Source organism: Erpetoichthys calabaricus, chromosome 8, assembly GCF_900747795.2.
Source record: "Erpetoichthys calabaricus chromosome 8, fErpCal1.3, whole genome shotgun sequence".
NCBI lineage: Eukaryota > Metazoa > Chordata > Cladistia > Polypteriformes > Polypteridae > Erpetoichthys > Erpetoichthys calabaricus.
This window is the reverse complement of record NC_041401.2, coordinates 71,870,241-71,891,880: the sequence shown is the minus strand read 5'-3', so window position 1 is coordinate 71,891,880 and position 21,640 is coordinate 71,870,241. Positions and strand designations below refer to the sequence as shown.

The 21,640-nt window shown below is 37.2% G+C and overlaps 1 protein-coding gene across 3 annotated transcripts in view; it reads left to right on the top strand.

The window, feature by feature from the left end:
* abr (ABR activator of RhoGEF and GTPase) overlaps nucleotides 1–21,640 on the top strand; it is a 374,781-nt gene that overhangs the window by 205,784 nt on the left and 147,357 nt on the right. For all 3 annotated transcript variants that reach the window (XM_028806775.2, XM_028806776.2, XM_028806777.2), the window contains one exon: nucleotides 21,074–21,181. In XM_028806775.2, the coding sequence (XP_028662608.1) occupies nucleotides 21,074–21,181 (108 nt within the window). The remainder of the gene's footprint in view (nucleotides 1–21,073; nucleotides 21,182–21,640) is intronic.

Sequence of the window (21,640 nt, the reverse complement as noted above, 5' to 3'; positions counted from 1 at the left end):
AGAAGGAAAAGGAAAAGACTGTGCTTTGTCTTGTGGACATTGTGTTCTTGTCTTTAAGTAAAGGTGTGCTGTGTGGCAATTTGTGTCCTGCCTGTCTATGTTGGGGTTAGGACAGCTGTATGTGCGCTGGTGTTTCACAGTGGTTAATTATTTCTTCTTTTACAATATTGTAATCTTGTAACATATGAAAAGCAGTTATTTTTCCATTTTTATTTAAGCTATATCTGTATTGTAATGAATTCATAAGTTTTTAAAGGTCTGTACAGTGTGCAGTGTAAGTTCACTAATTATATAAAATATATTATCTATTTACTCTGTGATGGACTAGTGCACTGTCTAGTGATTGTTCCTGCCTTGCTCCCACTGTTTTCTGGGATAGGCTTCAGCCACCCTATCCTGGATAAACTAGATAGAAAAATAGATGGATAAATCTATGAATGAATGGATTAATGGATAAGTATTACCTTTTGGGTGTGTTAGTCACATTCAAGTATTTATTACTCACAAAAGCAAATAAGAGAAAAAAAGCATATTAAACATTGTAAAAAGTAGACATTCTAGGATTGTTAAAATAGCGCAAAACATTGAGGTGATTAAGTAGTGATGATAATAACTTTAAGTGTTTTTGATAGTGAGCTGACAAATTCCTTTATATTTTAGTGTTTACAATTACATTTCTTTGTGGTTAATTATACAAATTAAAAAAAAAATTGCTTAATGATTATGATGATTATTGCTGTTTTATATAGTGCTAATCAGTGTCATTAAAAAAGGAAAGAAAATTGAACTTTACTGATTATTATTTAATAACTGATAATAAACAACAAATGAAATAAAAAATATTTTATTAACAATTAATGAATACATAAAAGCAAAAGGAGTTTTCACTTTAAATAGTTTCCCTGAATAAACATTAAAATTATAACTGCTTTGACACACAAGAAATTAGTAACAGAGATAAATACAGCTTCAAATTCAAAATACATTCATTCTTTGCATGTGAGCAGCGTCTTTTCTTCTTTTTGTTAAAAGCACATGTCATGTACAATAAGTACGTCCCTGATGTTTTAATGGGAGTTGCATGAGCAATGTAAAGATAAAACAAATAAAGCTGCAGTGGTAAAAAAACAAACAAAAAAAAATACAAAATTTACTATAAATTTTAGGTTGTGTGTTATACAGACAAAGTTGATAACTTGAGAATTTAACTTGGGACCATGAAATATAGTAAATGTAAGTTCTGAATGTAGTAGAAAGATATTTTAGCATTAACACTCAATATACCGTAAATCTACAACAAACTTTAACTGGCAACCCTGTAGTGTCATGATAGCTTAAAACATGACCATATTTTATAAAGACAACATGCCACTTTAAGATGAGGAATGAAAAGTAAAAGCTACTGTTGAAACATTGTACTTACAGTAAGTATTTATCCTCAGATGGGCTGCTGAGATTTTAAATGAATAATTTCTGCACTGAAGAGAACAAAACTCACATTGTCCTTAATTACTTTGTCATTCACTACGGCTAAATTATACAGTGAACATTTTGATCTGAAACATATATAGAAGACAGTATTTTAATTAAAACTGTCAGTAAAAGATCCTCAACTGTATATTATGTTTCCATATATACAATGGATTCAGGATGTATTCACCTTGCTGTGTTGTATACTGTCTACATTTATATGGTCTCCATCCCACCTGACAGATCTTTAGAGGATCAGCAGAGAAAAATGGCAGAAAATCCCCAAATCCAGGTTTGCAAAGCTTGTCAGATCATACTGAGTAGATTTCAGGATGTAATCAAATAACTGACAAATATGCTTCAACTAGGTACTGAGTATACTTCTGTCAGTGTGATATTTCAGTTTTTATTTTTAATAAATCTATAGCAATTTATAAAATCCTGTTTTTGCTTTGTCATTTTTGTGTATTGAGTTTTGCTTGATGTGGGGAAATACTGAATTAAATGTTTTAGCACAAGGCAACAATAGAGCAAAATGTGAAAAATGTGGTCTGAATACTTTCTAAACCCACTGTGCGTGTGTGTGTGTGTGTGTGTATATATGTATATGTATATGTATTGTGGCCATTAGGGGGCACTCCAGCTCCACACCCCAACACATGTACACACAGGCACAAGTTTTGCACAGCACACAAATTTTATTTATGTGGGAAATGCTTCCCAAATCATTTCCCAAAACAGAAATGCATACAGCACTTTGTCTTCTTTCCTTCTATTCCTATTCTCTCCCTGTCGCTGCCTCCTCCTTCCTCCAGCAAGCTTTATCTATTCCTTCCTGATTCTGTCTCCCTGCAACTGGGAATACTTTTGGTTATATGTTAGCATAGTCTAGAAGCACTTCTGGGTGAGGTGAAAGCCCAACGAATTATGGCTCTGCAGACCCTGCATCACCCCTTGGTGGAACCCACAGAACCCAACAGGGCTGAGCCTATAAACTCCAACACCCAGTGTGCCCTGTGGGAATCTGGGGTTACTGTAGCAATCCAGGAAGGCTGCCATCTAGTGATCCGGGAGAGATCATTTAAAGTATTGAGGTACTATTTGGTAATCCCGTTTACTAGCTACTGGAATATGGAGTTGGGAATAAGGGTAAAAAGGGGCGTGATGCCTTCAGTAAGAGCCACAAAGCAGGCCAGGACCTACACCAGCCTTGCCAGATTAGGTTTACATCCCAACTCACCAGTGCTATTTAGTACCTACAGGCTGAGGCATACACAGGCTTAAAAATGGGGACCTTACTTTAGAAGTTAAAAGTATATTTCAAAAGTTTAAAATGCAAAAGCAAGCAAGCCCTTCAAGAGAGGTGAACTGTCAAACCCCTAGCCTTAATAGATAAATCCAAAACAATCATTTTATAAAGAATTTATTACAAAAATGTATTCAGAGAAACACAAAATTAGAAAATGAGGGGAAAAGAGCAAAAAAAGGTCATGCCTGTAAAGGCATCCCAAGGCAACCAAGCACCAGTCCACAAACCAGTATCAGAATTCAAGGTTACAAATAAAAAATTCACAAAACAAGAGAATTAAAAAAAAAAAAAACAGTACTTACAGAATAACTTGTAACAATACTCAATGGCAACCTGAAGGAATCTGTTTAAATTGTGATACTGCTGGCCCCACCTCTTGGGGTTCTGCGCATAGAACACACGGAATAGAAAAACATTTTTGCATTAGAACAATACTAAATAATAATAAACCTAACAGAAATTATAGATATATTAAAAATTAATAATTCAAAAATATCAAACAAGATGAAACAGAAAATATACTTAAGTTTAGGCTGTAATATAACATTAACCTTAATGTTGCTAAAAGATGTTGATACTGAGCAGTTTTTGTGAATCCAATACTGTCTTTGTGTTTATACGCACACACACACACACAGAGGGCAGCAGCCCTCTGTATCAGCACCCATTTGGGAACCAGCAGGGACTGCTGGGAGATGTAGTCCAGCAACACAGCCCTGCTAGGGACCATGGGTGCTGCAAGGGGTGCTGTCAGGAGATACGCTCCCTAATAAATGGTACTTCTGTATGTCCTAGAAGTACTTCCTTTGGGCAGTAGCCCTGGCACCAGAAGTACCCCCAGGTCTTTAATTAAAGGGACTGCGCTCTGTTATCCAGGTGAGTCGGAGCTGGGAGGAAGGCAGGCAACACTCGACTGAAGGAGGGTAGTGTGGTTGTGAGAGGAGAGTATTGTGAACAGAAAACCTGTGTTTGTGCTTGTGCTACTGTGAAGGAATTGTGGTTAATAAATAAAACATCCTTTATTTGAACCCGGGACTGTGCTGGTGTGTTTGTGTCGGGGTTTAGGGCACATTGATGCCCCTTTTTCCAATAGGGTAGTGTGGTTGTGAGAGGAGAGTATTGTGAACAGAAAACCTGTGTTTATGCTTGTGCTACTGTGAAGGAATTGTGGTTAATAAATTAAACATCCTTTATTTGAACCTGGGACTGTGCTGGTGTGTTTGTGTCGGGGTTTAGGGCACGTTGGTGCCCCTTTTTCCAATACTCTATACACATACACACATATATACACATACACACATAAAGGTGGACTCCCGTTGTAATGAAACTCATGGGATCATAAAAATATTTCGTTATAACGAATATGGGGAAAATATATATGGAAGCAGTGCAAGGAAAGTTCCGTAGCTGCTCTGCTGCATCTGGTGAACAGTAAACCAAGGAAAAAGTAATTGGTTGTCCTGTGCAGGAACAGGCTTATCATATAACGTTCTTGCCGCACAAGTTTTAGAACATTTAACGTCGGGCTTTGACCTACTCCTCCTCACACTCTCCTGGTCTGCCACAGTGGTGATTCCAAGATTCTGAAGATTGGACTAAAGCAGGACGCTAGGCCATGTCACGGCACCTATCTCGTGTGCTTGAGATAACAATTCCTATTTTGAATGTAGTCTTGAGACTTTACCTACCTACTCTACACAGTAATAAATAAAGTAGTTGTATTTTCCTTGAAGACCTGGACTCATCTTCCTTTCTCTTGTGCAACTCTGTGACCCAAATTTGACAATACCTGTATAAAAAAAGTTCTTCTTAAAGTGCAAAAAATATTTTATTTTAAAATGAGACTTTAGATGTAACTTTTTTTTAATAGAAATACAGATTTGAATACAGAATGAAAATGAGACATTAGATGTAACTTTTTTTTTAAATAGAAATACAGATATGAACACAGAATGAAAATGAGATGTTAGATGTAACCTTTTTTTTTTTATAGAAATACAGGTGTGAAAATACAGAGTGAAAACAAGACGTTAGATAGATAGATAGATAGATAGATAGATAGATAGATAGATAGATAGATAGATAGATGTAACTTTTTAAGTAGAAATACAGGTATGAACACAGAATGAAAACACAACATTAGATGTAACTTTTTTTAATAGAAATACAGATATGAAAATACAGAATGAAAATGAGATGTTAGATGAAGTTGAAGGCATGATTCCGAATGCTTTCGCCACAACATTTTTCTTCATTCCAGAATCAATTTTTTCCAGGAATATTCATTTTTCTTTCAGTGTGAACTGATGCTGTTTCTCATTTTTTTTTGTTCATCACATAGAATACTTTGAGAAGCACTATGAAACTCGAACAGTACAGTATCCGCATATGACATAACTACCCACGGAGACACTTGGTGGAGCACTGACTCAGAATTTGGCTATGTGTGTGATGTTGCGCATACACTCTATTGCAGAGCCTCACCAAGACTGTATAGTTGGAAATGTCAAGTTTCAGTAAGTGAGGGTAATTCTGAGAGATGGCGCATGAAGCAGGTTTGGGCATGACCTGTGGTTAGAACCTGAAGCTGAGTTGGATTGGATTGTGAACTGGAGAGTTTAGGCATGTCAGTGCAGTCCTGGAAACTTGCCTATTTTCAAGTGGCTTGGGAAGCTCCAGCGCATGTTATTTTTTCTCAAGGTTTATGAGACCATGGTCTAGCATTTTTTTATCCATCCCCAAACAGTTGGCTTTGAGTTGGTGAATGGATTTTTTCTTGATTGCTTGTGAGACACAATTTGATTAGCATTGATGGAGAGGGCTGGTTGAAGCTGTTTGAATTACCAATCTTTAATGTACTGAGCTCGGAACATCAGAGGTAATGTATGATTTATATTTTATTGTTTTGTTATCTGTTTTGTACTGAGTTTTGCGTTTATTACAAGTTGTACCCTCTTTTTTTTTCTTTTTGACGCCACTTCGATTTAACTCTGGCCTTGCATTGGTACAAATTTCATTGTTTGTTTATGTGATTAGTCAACTCACTTATTTCATTGTTTTGAAATTCAAGGGGAATGGTCTTATTGTTATACACTAATCACACTAATAGATTTTTTTCCCACTAATTCTGAGGAGCAAATTTTGCGCTTAGTCTTATTTGTTTCCTCTACATACTGGTCACTAAGGTGCAGAAGAGTCTCTGTCCATAATAAGGGGCTTTATGTTACAATAAAAAGGATTTAAAAATGAATGTAACATGTGGATATTGCAACTCACTAAGTGACCTATATGTTCACTTTATTTGAAATAACCTATTTGCTTTTCTTGTCCTTTGTCTTTGTGAACCAGTGGATAAATGTTTTGAAACTGAGAAGTTACATCATTTCTGATTCTGTGTTTGTGCTTGTGTTTCTGTATATTGAAACCATGTCATGTTGCTGGAAGTAACCCCACTATAGGTTATGATCAATAAATCTGCCGCATCCAGTGACTCATTTTCTGTAAATGTTTAGGGAATTAAGCTTTCTACCCAAACACAATGGTAAAAGCTTTAGCTGTCCTTAGGGAAGCGAGTCTATATGTAGTTTTCAGGGATTCAGATTGTCTTAAATTGTCTTTTTCTTTTAACAGTTATGCTGCTGTCACAGTCTATTTGATTAGCTTTTTTGACTTATGTGCTTTTAAAGGCCTTGGTGTTACAGCTGTCCTCATAAAAACAGAAAGATATGAAGGAGTGCATGATGTCCAGTGTGTGATTAGATGGTGGAGGATCCACCTCTCCTAACCTGATCTGTTTATTGCATTTGCTTGCATTCATGTAGTTTGTTTGCTCCCTAATGACTGGCCTAATTTAAAGAGTCAACTAATTATATTCATTTATCTTTGTGGCATATGCAGTTGCCTTGGAGATCAGTGATATAACCCTTAAAATAGGTATCCATTTTCTTAGAGTCTGTGTTATGTTTCCTGTAAGAAGACAAAAAATGAAATATTTTTAAACTGAAAATCAACATGATTCTTAAATATTTTCCACAAGGATAGTTTCTGGGATTTTGGAGGATATGATTAAAATGTAAAATCGATTGATATATATACAGTATAATGCTTAAAGTAAGTAAAGCTGAACTGAGACTACTGCAGTAAATAGCTTTTCTATCGGGGACTACTGCATGATGACAGATTGTTTTAAAAAGGAGTTGGCACTTTTGTTGCAAAATATATCCTGTTAATTTCATTACATTAATAAACTGAGAAACTGCCTTTATTGTTTTTTTTTAAATAATACATTTTCAATATTTTTGGCAGAGGAGAGATTTCTTAATCACAACCTCCTACTGAATCAATTTCAGGAAGACTAAGAGTCAGGAAGACAAAATGTACAGGGCTTTTTATGTGTGTGATTTGTCAGATTTCTTTGCGTGTATATTTTTAAAAATATTCTGTAATGAACCAAACACAGTGTGATCTGTAATCTTTTCCCCTAGTTCTGTTTTATTTATCTCTGTTAATCCTAGCAGCTAGTAGAAATTTCATCCAGATCACTTCTGTTGTGAGCTTTGCTAGCCAGTCATGTCTGACTGATTTGAGAAAGGGCTGTCGCACAGACAAATGGAGACCTTCTTTGTATTCAGTGCACATGAGCACTTCCAGTGGAAGTGATTCATTTTTATTCCTCTCTTGTATCTCAGCAGCCACCTTTAAAAGCACCATAGTAAGATTCTTCTGCTGCCAGTAGAGAGCATAGCCTAAAGCATATAGCATTTCTCATCTTGCAGGACTCCCTTAGACTGGTGGGTGATGGAGATGATAGGGTTAGTGCCAAGATGTGTATGCTTTATTAATTGTAATGCATACATTTAGTTTGCTTTACAGAGTTATTTTGTGAACACTAGCTAGCCACTGGCTTGACCTGTAGGATGCAAAAAAGGTTGGTGAACCTCTGTAGGGTTTGTATATTGTTGCTATGGGCTTTCCACACCACATCCGAAAGCACTGCATGCTAAATTAATTGGTGACTTTAAATAGGCCCAGTATGACTCTGGCTGTGTTGCATGAAGTCAACCTTGTGATGGTCAGTTGCGGCCTTCCAACTGATGCCATTGGGATCTTGCAACCTTAAAACTGGATATTTCAGGTTCAGTTATGAATGTTTAAATTGACTTGTAAACAATGACTTGGCCTGCCTGGTGCAAAATAAATCCTTAGCGTTTATACAAGAATTGTAACTGCAAATTTGTGCAAATAATCAATCCTATTTACATGCATTCAGATCAACATTTGATTCTTGCAGTGCATTTTGCTAGCACTTCATTTAAATGGATGTCCAAGACCCTAGTCAGAGGGTCAGTTGCTCTGAGACTGTCTTCCTTCACTCCCCGCCAATAATTTTCTGTAACTATCAGGTGCTAAAATCATCACATGACTTTTGCACCTTGTGGTATCACAAATGTGGTTTGACAAAAAATAGCTGTTGCTAAGAAACATGCTGCTTCATAGATATTTGCCAATCTTTGTGTCCCAGGGGTTCTGCTTAGATGCCGTGGTGCTGGCTGCCTGTGTAATTAACTTTTTGAACAAAATGCCTCTGCACACTATTCTCTTGAAACATTTTGCCTGAAGATCTGTCTTCTTATTTTGAGTAAATGAGATGAAATCTGCTTACCATCATTTTTTCATCAATTTAAAATAATTCTACTTGGATAGTGTACTGTGTTTTATATTTTAATAGTCCCTGAGGAGGAGTAAAATCAATTGAGCTTCATGTAACTGCTAAAAGTTTGTGTACCTTCTCATTTATCATTTTTAACAGGTGCATGATAAAATCTTGGAATGTTTTAAGGAGATGAAAATATAAGGCACAGGTTTAAACTTACTGAACACCAGCCAAGAGTCTTTTTTGTGGAATACGTAGAAAGAAAGATTTCCTTTTGAGTCTACATCAGTGTGGCCACATAATGCGCTCTCTAGAAGATCCTGTGTTTGGTTGTAGCTGCTTCACACAGGAAGACTAATAAGTGAGGACTGACTCATTTAATGGCAGTTTTCCATGGTAGAATGATAAGCATTTTAATGTTGTCCCTCTGTTCTATTGTTTTTTAAGTATGCATAGTCATCATATACCGAAATTGACAAATTCAGATTTTGAGAGAGGTAGAAGTTTAGAAAATTTAATATAATCAAACAAAGCATACACTTTATGACTAAGACCACATGTAGGAAAAAAGTTAGTTTGGTCTAGTTTTTAAAGCACTGGACTGTGTAAAATATTTTTGTATTTTTGGTACACTTTATTAATCCCTGAGGGGAAATTGTCCTGAAGAATGTGGTCCAACTTCAGAGTCACTTCACAGAAAAATCTTCTGCCAAAATGTGACTTAAACAATAAAACTGCAAACATGCATGTTAGAAGAAATGCCTTGTTTGGAACAATGATAATTCTGGATGATCCATATTACTAACCGAGAATGGTAAACCGGATGGCATGGACGCAGGTACACGGCGATGGGACCATGAGACGTACTGCGCAGGTGCGTACAGCTCAACTAACGGAAATAGCAAGTAAAACAACCGCCATATTGTAAGTGGCACTACTGCGGAGTGAAGTTAGGAATAATGTGCTGCTTGGGATTGTACAAACCGCTGAACGCTTTACACCAAATTCAAACACAATACAGCTCAACGATACACACACGAGCCCACCTGGATAAGATCAATGAACACAGGCGCCTACAACGCGCGTCTAAAACTGCGGAAGCAAAGCAGGCACGGGTTCAAAACGAACGAGCTCGACTGACGGATATACAAAAACGAGCCCGCCTGGATAAACAACGCCCCCATAGCTAACGATTAACGACACAGCCACACAGAAAAGAGGATTCTGCACTGCACCCCAGAGTCAAACGTAAGACACTACGGGGTCCGCAAAGGTCCACAAAGATAGTACGGAATATATAAGAGCACAGCGATCAAAAAAAAATCAATCGTGTAAAAGCACATAGTACACACAAATCATGTGCTCTCAGCGCATAGAAAGTGTATAAGGACAATACAGAGAATAGAGACCCAAAGGCATTGGAGAGAAAAAAAGGCAGATAAGAGATTATGAAAGCAGTGGAATTCGAAAGGCTCAAACAAATGATGGAAAAAAAGAGTAGACAACAAAGTCTTTTCGCATTCGCATCATTCAATGGACAAAACGTGGATTTACACAATAATGGACCATATGCTATGAGAATCTGTGGTCCCACAACAGTTAAAGGTTACAAAAAAAAACATGTAAAATTGTATATCCAATTAACCAAACACGGTGGTTGGTGAGCGAAGCGAGCAGGGTGCAAAGCCCCCTAGTCTGAGATAGTTGATTAAAACTATTGATGAGCATTGCTGCTTTTTTAATGGGCTGGTTACCTCTCTCACTCTCGTTTTTTATACACCCAATTAATTTGGATCCCAGTTTTGCCAGCTATTGCAGCTGTTAGAAAATGTTGACTTTTTACCACTGCATAATGGATTAGAGAACCATTTGAGGAGCTGTACTAGTAGAGCCATTCTGGCTCCAATGAGCCGCTCAGTAATTATAAAGCAAACATGTGTTAGCTGGAAAATGTTGAGCTGTCCACATCAAGATGTGTTATTAACGCAAATGCCTCCAAATATCCAGTCATGCAGCTGCAACTCAGTATACAGTATAAGACTTGCAGAAAAAGCAAGAAATTTAGTTGTTGTTGACCAAACATTAGAATAGGCAACACATGTGATCTAAGTGACCAAGGTCTTAACATCTCAGAAACGTTTACTTTCTTGGGATTTTCATACACTACACTCTTTAGAGTTTACATAGAATCATGTAATAAACAAAAAAAAATTATTATTTTCTACATTCTACATTTTATACATTCCTAATGCAAAAGGTTAGAGAAGGTGGGCCAGACACATTTCATGCTAACAGAAAGTCCACAGATACTCAAGTGACAGCTCTTTATAACACTGGAATGCACTAGGCTATCTCTAAATGCACAATGTTGATGAGCTGCAAAAGAATACTCCAGGTTCATATGAAGCTGCACTGGGCACATGATCACCAAAACTGGATGACAGAAAATTGAAAAAATGTCTCCTAGTCTGACAAATGTTGATTTCTGCTGAAAAAGTTAGTTTTTTGTAAACAGTAAACAGCATGAATTCCTAGATGCATATTGCCTTAGGTCTACAGCATAGGCAGGTGGTGCTAGGATAGTGGTGGGTGAATAATACTTGTCAAATATTAGGCCTTTAAATAAAAAATGACCATCATTTGAATATCACATATCTAAGCATTGTTGCTGATTGTGTGTATCCCTTTGTAATATCCTCCTTTTCAAAATGTTACTTTCAGTAACATGTTGCAACGCATGTAGCGTTTCAGGTGGTTAACACAAATATCAGTGCATTTACATGTGCGTTAATAACCCAGTTATTCACAGAAGCCTGTTTTTTAAAAAATGCTATATTAACATTTTTTTCCGTTTAGTGGAATGGGGTTATTGGACTCTGAGAAATCTGGTTAACGCAGGTAGATTTCTCAGCGTGTATCCCAGTTATGTGGCCATGTAAACCGTTAGCCGACTTTCTTTTAAGAATTTTGTAGTGTTCACATGTCTGTTGCATTCTGTTTTCCTTTGTACGTGTTAGCTTTGCACTCACTTTCTGCAGTCATCCGTCTGCAAGATAAATTTCCTGGGGCAAATGCTCGGGTGATCTCATTGTTCTTTTTAAGGTTTAAGTAATCTATCTCAATATTTTAGAAATTGCTAAATTTATGGTGATGAGTTAAGTGCTCAGTACCAAGCTCTGTAGCCCAGTCATAGGAACAGCAATTCCTTAAAAATAATACTTGTTTTATTAAAGTAAAAATACCTGTATTGTTAATATCCCAGCTACACTGGGTGTAAAGCAAGAAGTAAATGCACTGGTATGCTGCTCCTTTGCAGGGCTCAATCATGCAACTAAGCAGAAAAGAGTCTGCTGCTTGTAATCCGATAAGAGAAACATATTAATAAAATGTTAATTTAGTTTTAATCAGTGTATTTGCTATAGATGTGTTGAAAAAGTGTGATTGGGTGGCATAGTGGCCAGTGTTCATACCAGAAATCTTTAGCAGCTCAGTTAAGAGATGTAAAAAGAGGATGGAAGTTATTTATTTTACACCACATGAAGGAATTGTATTTATGAAACACAAGTTAATTATCAAATTTGGCTGTGTTTCTGGTCACCTTTGAATTAGAATTAAATAATAATTAGAATGTAATAATAATGCTGACCAGTTGAAATGTGTAGCTTTCCTTACAAAACAAGAAAAAGAATTTCAAGAGTAACACATTACATTTTATATTAAGTAACTGACCAGTTGAAATGTGTAGCTTTCCTTACAAAACAAGAAAAAGAATTTCAAGAGTAACACATTACATTTTATATTAAGTAACTGTATAACATATTTAGCTTTTTTGTTAAGTATTCAGTTATATAACTAAGATACTTTTAAAAATAACATCCTCACACTGCTAGGGAGAGACAGGCTTCATGATCTTGTTTAACTCCGTTTTGCATGATTTAATGACGTTGGAACATTTTATTAAAGTAGAGCTCCATGAAGGGAGTTTATGAGGATTTTTAAGAAACCAGTTTTCTGCCTTAATCACATTACAGTAATCCCTCGCTATATCGCGCTTTGACTTTTGCGGCTTCACTCTATCGCGGATTTTATATGTAAGCATATTTAAATATACGAGGGTTGTTTCATAAGTTTTGAGACTTTTTTAAATAGATCCAACATGGTTTGGTCAATTCCAAAGAAAATTTTTACTCACATAACCTCGTCATTTGGCAACACTTCAGTGCTGTTCAACATACTCTCCCCCGATTTCAATGCACTTTTTCATGCGATAAATCCAACGATCAAAACAGTGACGAAAATCAGGTTCAGTCAGTAGGTCAAGCTGCTCTTCCACCGCAGAAATGAGGCTGTCCCTGTCCTCACTGTGAGGACATTGTGTGGCGGCGCGTTGTCATGGTGAAGGATGAAGTTTTTCAAGGTGCGATTAGGGCGACCTCCAGTGAGATTTTTGAAAACTTCTGGAAGGCACAGGGTTGTGTAGACATCAGAGTTCATCGTTGTGCGTTCAGGATGTGGAACTGAAGCAATAATTTTTTTGTAGCCAAAAAAGACGGCAAACATGGTCCTCTTGGCTGACCTTTGGCGCCTGGCTTTCAGTGGAGGAAGGCAACCTTTTGGACCCCACTTCGAGCTCTTTTTCTCATCTCCATCTGTAGCTGGGTGGGCCAAAAATTTATTAGAAGATGTGAAAGGATTGTAGAACAATAGAAAAAAATTTCGTCCGCCTCCGAAAACGGCAAGTGACCGAGTCTCAAAACTTATGAAACAACCCTCGTATATCGCGGATTTTTTGCTGGTTCGTGGATTTCTGCGGACAATGGGTCTTTTAATTTCTGGTACATGCTTCCTCAGTTGGTTTGCCCAGTTGATTTCATACAAGGGACGCTATTGACAGATGGCTGAGAAGCTACCTAACCAGAGCGCGTATTACGTATTAAATAAAACTCCTCAAATATATTGTGAGCACGGGGGCTCTTCGCACCCCTAGAGGATACAGCCGCTCCTCAAAAAACGCTGAAAGATTACCTTCACATTGCTCTCTTCTTTGCTGGGCTTACATATGGCTGCTTTATCAAGCGATATGCTTCCCGCACTGTGCTTCGCATACTTAAAAGATCAAACAGCACGTATTGATTTTTGATTTTTACTTTTCTCTCTCTCTCTTGCTCTGACATTCTCTGCTCCTGACGGAGGGGGTGTGAGCAGGGGGGCTGTTCGCACACCTAGATGATACGGACGCTCGTCTAAAAATGCTGAAAGATTACCTTCACGTTGCTCCCTTCTGTACAGCTGCTTCGTGAAGTGACATGCTTCCCGCATGGTGCTTCGCATACTTAAAAGCTCGAAGGGCACGTATTGATTTTTGATTGTTTGTTTTTCTCTGTCTCTCTCTCTCTCTCTGACATTCTCTGCTCCTGACGGAGTGGGTGTGAGCAGAGGGGCTGTTCACACACTAGCCCAGAGGATACGGACGCTCCTCTAAAAAATGCTGAAAGACTACCTTTACATTGCTGCCTTCCTTGCAACTGCTTTGTGCGGCGGTGCTTCGCATACTTAAAAGCCAAACAGCCCTATTGATTTTTGTTTGCTTTTTTCTCTCTCTCTCTGACATTCTCTGCTCCTGACGCACACTTCTTTGAAGAGGAAGATATGTTTGCATTCTTTTAATTGTGAGGCGGAACTGTCATCTCTGTCTTGTCATGGAGCAGAGTTTAAACTTTTGAAAAAGAGACAAATGTTTGTTTGCAGTGTTTGAATAAAGTTCCTGTCTCTCTACAACCTCCTGTGTTTCTGTGCAAATCTGTGACCCAAGCATGACAATATAAAAATAACCATATAAACATATGGTTTCTACTTCTCGGATTTTCACCTTTCGCGGGGGGTTCTGGAACGCAGCCCCCGCGATCGAGGAGGGATTACTGTACTCACCTCATCCCAGTTTTGTGTGTGCATGTAAATGACTTCAGGGCTTGCCCTCACTACAATTCTTAGATTATAATCCATTAGAAAATATTTGGGATAGTTGTACAGCGATGATTGAAATTAACTAATCCCCCGCCCCCCAGACCACTCAATCAGGAGTCTCAAAAATGATTTTTCTTGTGTTTATCATGCATTACAGTGGTGAAGCTCTGTAATGCTTCCGTAAGCAAAGTATTATGGTACTTGAAGAAGAGCTCATGTAGTTGTGTTGCTGGATAGCAGCCTGTTTATATAAAAAAAAAAGAGTAGGTTGAGACTAGGCATTCAAGTGTATATAGTCTTTCAAAGCAAAAGCAGAGCTCTTTAAGTAGTTACTTCCTCTTTTGCCATCTACCCCATATTGTACGCAACTATTGCATTGTGATAAACTAAATGTCAGTGACCATGTATCTTGTGCCTCCAGAGTGGAAGAGCATCTTCCTAGAGAATGAAATAGTGGAATGTCTGCCACAAGCTTTCTTACCGTCTATTGTCTGGCAATTTGATAAAACAAATGTTTTTTACATTACCTCCAATAATGCAGTAAATTATAGCTGCTCTCAGACTTTTTCTTTGGCATTGGCTGGAACCTTTGGTCATAATTTATACTTGGAAGTAAATAACAGCATCCAAAGAGTGTGAAGGTAGCACTGGGAGTTTGCTTTGCATTTATTGCTTACGGCTGGCAAAAGAAACAAGACTACAAATAAGCCCAGATTGAACTCCTGTCATTGTCGGCTTTCACTTAGTGCAGTAAACAACATATTTTGAAATTCTCCAAAAACATTTAGTGTAATTTAATATATTTTTTATAATTTACTGTATTTAAAAAAATTCATTATGGTTTAAATATTATGGTAATTTTATACATGTGGCATTTTTATATTAACAAGACTGCTACTTTACAGAAAATGGTTGAGCATATTATGGAATGAGTATCTGGGAAATTCTTCTAGATGTTGAACACTCCCTTTAAACTCTTACTTTGCAATATATCAGTATTCTTGAGGCAGTTTAAAGTATCCTACCCCTGATCTCCAACTTTGCTGACATTTTACACAGCGACAGATATTTTACCATGTTTTTGCAAAATACAATAATAATTCAGTTCCTGAAATGAGATTTTGATGAGAGGAACAACATTTGTAATCACTGTGATTATATCACTGGTGCATTATCAAATGTAAAACAAAAACCGGTGGAAGAAATAAGATCTATTGGAAAATGTTTATGTTGGCAAGTTTTACTGAGGAGTCCTTGGAAGAGAAAGAGCCTTGACCACAAAAGAAAATGTTGGAAGATCTTCAGGGAGAGGGGAATCACAGTTCACCTCCTAGTTATTGGAAACCATTGAAAAGAGAAGTTCAGAGAAGTGAACAGTTGTTTGTAGGAAGGAGTCCTCATTTGGGAAATGGACCACTTTATTTTGTTGCACTCCAATTTACTGTATGTGCAAAGTTACTTAAAAATGTCAGTGTGCGCAATGGCTTTTTGGTGCTCCGTCCTTAGACTGAGAAGTTGAGCATGTTTGTTTGCTTTTAGCAAATATTATGTACAATAGTGCAGGTTTGGAGTATAGCTCTGGATGAATTATTAATATTACTAGGGGGCTCTGCCCCCTGCTCGCTTCACTCGCCAACCCCTGGTGTTGGGAAATTACAAAGAGCGTGATGTATGAATGAGATATAGCATAGTGTGAAGGTGTAGATGACGCAGATAGGAAGCAAACAATAAAGTGTTTGGCACAGTGTAAAGGTTTATTGGAAAATTTCTTTGTAAACAACATTAGTAGTAAAGATGGTGTCTTGTCCGTGAATGAGTTTTCTTTGGCATGGAGCATTTATGACCTTAACTTTAACGTCAGATGAACGTCGAACTTGTGAGAAGGCCACATAAAGTTGTCCATGTACAAAAAACGGGCTCAGATAGGTAGATGCCAACCTTGTCCATGGTTTGTCCTTGTGATTTGTTGATGGTCATGGCAAAGGCAGGTTTAATGGGGAATTGTTTCCGTTTAAGTGTAAAAGGTAATTCCAGGTCAGAACTTGTAAGGTTAATTCTAGGAATTAGAACAGTATTGTTAGCATGTGATCCTGTAAGAACTGTTGCTTGAATAACATTGTGTGTCATGGTGTAGACGACTAAACGTGTACCATTGCATAAACCCTGTTTAGTGTTAAGGTTTCTTAATAGCATGATTATTGTTCCGTTTTTAAGGCTAAGACTGTGTTGTGGTAATCTGGCTGGGTTAATAGTGTTCAGATATTCTAAGGGGAAATTAAGATGGTCATTGTCATCATCAGAGTCAACTTTGTCAGAGCTTAGAAAGAGGTGTGACTCTCCAGGAACTAATGAAATGACCTGGTTATTAATGTGATCAACAGTAATATTTTTTGGACATAATATAGTTCGTTGTGTTAAAAGGGGTATTTGGTCTAATGAGACCGCTGTTCCAAATATCTCCGTAAGTAAGTCGTCGCAGATAAAGGGTTGAGGAATTGTAATAATATCTGGGTGAAGTCCATATGTATTGGTGAGTGTACAATGTCCTAGTTGTAATAACCAATTGTTATATTCGGGATCTGGACATCGCATGTTTTGTACCAAGTGTATCTTTTGAAAGCAATGCCAATTGTCCGCGTAACATTTTTTGTTCCGCGTTTTTTGAAGCGCGTTGTAGGCGCCGACGTGAATTTTTTTTTTTGACGCGGGTTCGTGTTTGTGGTCCCGTTACTCGAGCCGTCTAGTTTTGTACCCGTGATCGTGAATTGATGACTTGTTTGATCTTTATCGTTAGGAATATGGATAAGTAATAAGGAGGATCGAACTCACTGTTAACATGCGGACTGTTCGTTTCTTCGTATTATCACCAATCAGGTCTCGCGCCTGTAGATGTATTGTAGTTCGGTCTCGTGTTGTTTATATGACGTCGTCGCGTATTTTAAGGTGGACTGAACAATAGCTGAGCGCATGGCATGTGGAGCAATAGCTAAGCACTGTCTAAAATCTACTCTTAATAAAAGTACCTTTCCTCCAAAGGGAATAGTATTATTCATCAACGCAATGCCAATTGTCCACGTATTTTAAGGTGGACTGAACAATAGCTGAGCGCATTGCAAGTGGAGCAATAGTTAAGCACTGTCTAAAATCTCCTCCTAATAAAAGTACCTTTCCTGCAAAGGGAATATTATTATTCATCAACGTTTGTAGAAGTTTAACAATGGTGTTGAGTAAGTGAGTGGATGCCATTGTACATTCATCTATAATTAATAGTGTGGCAAGACGGATGTCACGTGCATTGTTACTGTTCATTTTTATAGTGGATACCGATGTTTCTGTGATTGGGACCGGTATTTTGAATAAGGAGTGACATGTGTTTTTGGAGCCGAGACATTTTTTCTTCCGCGGTTTCAGAAGCGCGTTGTAGGTGCAGACGTGATTTGTGCATATTTGCGTTCTTGATTTGTTTCAGGGTGCACTGTTCCAATGAGATGTAATATTTGTCAACATATGCGAAAGCAGTATGGGCCATTGCCTTTTGGTGACCTGATATTTACTTCGGTAGATGCAAAATCAAATGAACTATTGTAGGATGTAATGCAGTTCATAAAGTTTTTACTTTCAGGTACTTCGTTAGTTAGAAGCTTGTGTAGATATGCACGATATGAATGTAAAGGAGGCAGTGTAATTTGACCCTTTTGACAACAACGTGTAAATTCATTACTTGTATTGCCATTTGTTTCTTCAGGGAAGTTAAGTGAATGACAATGATTGCAAATGACATTCATTAATCCCAATGAATTTTCATGAATAGTGGACTTATTATTGAACGCGTTGTTAGCTAACTGGCGCAATCGTTTAGCAGGTGTCTGTCGTTGATGTGCAGGATTTGGGACGTGCTATTCTGGAGCTGTAATCGATTTGCCTGTGGTGTGTGAGAAGCCCGTTGCAGTTTACGGCGTTCATTGTTTGTATTGAGCCTTGCCCGTTTTTGTATGTTTGTTAGTGTGGTCGTGGGTCTGAATCGTCCTTTTTGTGTACGTTTCACGTGCTATGTCCGTAGTTTGTCCCGTTTCGTGTCCAATGGGCTTTGTGTGGCGCTCGTGGCTTCTTTTTTTTGTGTGCTGGGGGCCTGTTGCCTGAGTTTTTATTTGTGTTAGTGGAGGGGGTGTTTGTGTGTCGTGGGGCTGAATCGTCCTTTTTGTGTGCGAACCGTTTCGTGTGCTATGTGGCGCCTGCGTGTGACTCCTTTGTTTTTGGTGTTCTAGGGGCGCTTGGCCTCATTTCTTATTTCAGTTACTGGAGGGGGGTTTTGGGTGTCGTGGGTCTCAATCCTCTTCTTTGTGTGTGTCCCGTTTCGTGTGCAATGGCTTCGTGCGTTTACGTTGCATTCCATCCGGCCGTTTTACGTTGCTTGGGGGGGGGGGGGGGGGGGCTTGTGGGGCGCCTGCGCAGTACGTCTTTTGCGTCCACGGCCAATGGCCGGATGTCCCTGCGTCCATCCGGTTTACCATTCTCAGTTAGTAATATGGATTTTGCTTGTGGTTTGTTATTATTAGAAAAGCAATGAAAAATGTGTTCTTGATCCGAAATGTCTTTCAGTAATATTCTGTTATCAGTCACTTCTCTTTTAGTGGTGGTCACTTTAAAATTTTTTTTAACAAGTAGTGTATTATTTAACGGGCCTAACTTAAGGACACTTTAGCTAAACTGGACTTATTACAGTATTTGGTAAAAAAAACAAAAAACAGCAGCAATAGCTAATATGATTGTCCCACCTTTATGTGTGCCATTTCTTATGGGACCACTCAAGCCCTTTACCTAATATCTACGGTAATAAATCTGCATATTTTCTTGTGTGTCAACCATTTTTTTTGTTGCAATTTTTATGACATGCTATTCCATCTACTAAAATGAAATTTGTAGTATAGTATTGAAGATCATTAAGGATTTCAATAATTTACAAGTTTTCCAAAAACACAAATTGACCAACCAAAGGATGTGATAATCTGCAAAATATATTTACTGTAAAATATTTAAAATACACACAGAAACACAATGGGCATAAACTGGACACTTTCAGTTAGGAGAAACCATTGCTTCACATACATTTTCTGTAAATATGAACCTGTAGCTAAGGCATCTTTAAACCAAAAAGCTGATAGTTCAGTCCCTATTTCTGGCTTTCCTTGAGTAAATAAACCAATTTGTCAGTGCTCCAATGGCAAATTAATATATATAAGTAATTACACTGTAGTATTTAACACCTTGTACACATATGTTTGTGTATTATGTGATTTTCTGACATATATACAGTACATTTAGCTTTTTCATTTAGACTTAGTTAGTTAGAAAGAGTTTCAGTTTATTCCCAATTTTGTTTTCTTGTTTTTTGCAGCCCTATTGGGATTAATGGTATGACACAGAATTAACAACATAAATTTTGCGATGGCTTTACTATGCACTGTCCCTTGGTAGAGACTCTACATATTGATTCTTCTTAGTGTAGTTAGATGTTTATTCAAGTAGGCTGTAGCATTAGGCTTGTTTTCTGGTTTCTGATTACATTTTGCCTTCGACTCCAGAGTGACGTCTTACCGTTTCATTATTACTTGCCTCTATAGTTATGATCTCCTGGCTTTAATCCTTTGCTGTTCCTGAATATGACTTTGTCTAATGAAACCTCTTGTGGACTTATTGATTCTCACAATAATCTTTGGATACACCACTTTATCTTAACATGTACTATGACTTTATTTGTATAGCACCATGGAATTAGGTTTAGTATAGAAAAACTCTGTATAAACTAAGGTTGGGATGTTCATGGTCTAGCAATGGCTACCATGTAAAAGACTCTTTATTCAAGAATGTTTGTATTGTTATCCCCATGCCTAATAGCTAATGATTTTGTCAAGAACATATCCCCATGCCTAATAGCTAATGATTTTGTCAAGAACATCTTATATGTAACAAGATGACAACAAAGATGTGTTGCATATTTAGTATCCATGCTGTCCTATGATGTAGTAAAAATCAAACTGCTGTGCTATAATTTTTTTTTCTGTATCATTGTGATTCACTGTTGACTGATAAATCATCTGTTTAATGCCATTAGATGTACAATTTCAAGGAAATCTTAGCTGAAATAAAAGAAAAATGCAATTTACATGAATGTGTATAAAAGAGAAATTGTAAAATATAAAGTATTTTGCTTTTTTCTTGTTGCATGGTAATCGGCATCTTCAATCAGTTTGTCAAGTGAACTGTTAAAATTAATACAATTATTTTTTAAAAACAGAGCTAATTCTAAGATGTTTTAAGTAGATAGGCAGTTTGTTTAGGGCATTTATGTAAAGTTGTACTTTTGATTTAAATGGTTTTGAAAGGCCTAATTTAATAGCATGCTGCTATTATTTTGACTTCTGCATCAATTTGGTTTAGAAATGGATTTATGTATCTGTCATCATGTAAGAAGAGAATCTTTTATTTTTGAATAAAAGAAGTAGTACTAAGTTTACATCTTGCCTGAAGAAGGGGCCTGAGTTGCCTCGAAAGCTTGCATATTGTAATCTTTCTAGTTAGCCAATAAAAGGTGTAATTTTGCTTGGCTTTTCTCTGAATAAAAGAAGTAACTTGTTTTAATGCCATTCCTTTAATATGTTGTTTCCTTTCTGTATCAGGCAAGTCAGCTTGGCATCTACAAAGCATTTGTTGATAACTACAAGGTTGCTGTGGAGACTGCTGAGAAGTGCAGCCAGGCAAATGCTCAGTTTCATACAATTTCTGAGGTATGAATTTCATGATAAAATATTTTGAAGTGCTGCTGACCTTGTGTTCTTCAAGTATCTAGCATAAACAGCTGTACAGTCATTGTGACATTTTCTAATGCAGATAAGTAGAGTGTCTTAACTAACTGTTTATTCTAGTTCTTATAATTCAATGAATAAAGATAACAAATGTATTTAGCATGTAATTTTTGGATGAAAGTGTTTTGTCAGTGAGTAAGAAGTTAGAATAAATAGAATAGATAAATTCTACAGATTGAAGACTTGTAATGATACAGCACTCCATTGCATTCAAACTTGTAGGACGTTAGTAACATGATAATTTGATTTTGAACTGTTAAAACTAATTGTACATGTTGCTGTCAGTGATGAAGAGAAAAGAAGAAACTGAAACCAAAAAGATTATAATGAGGTTAGATGGTAATACTACATGTTTAAGGACATTTTCTCTAAATAATCACA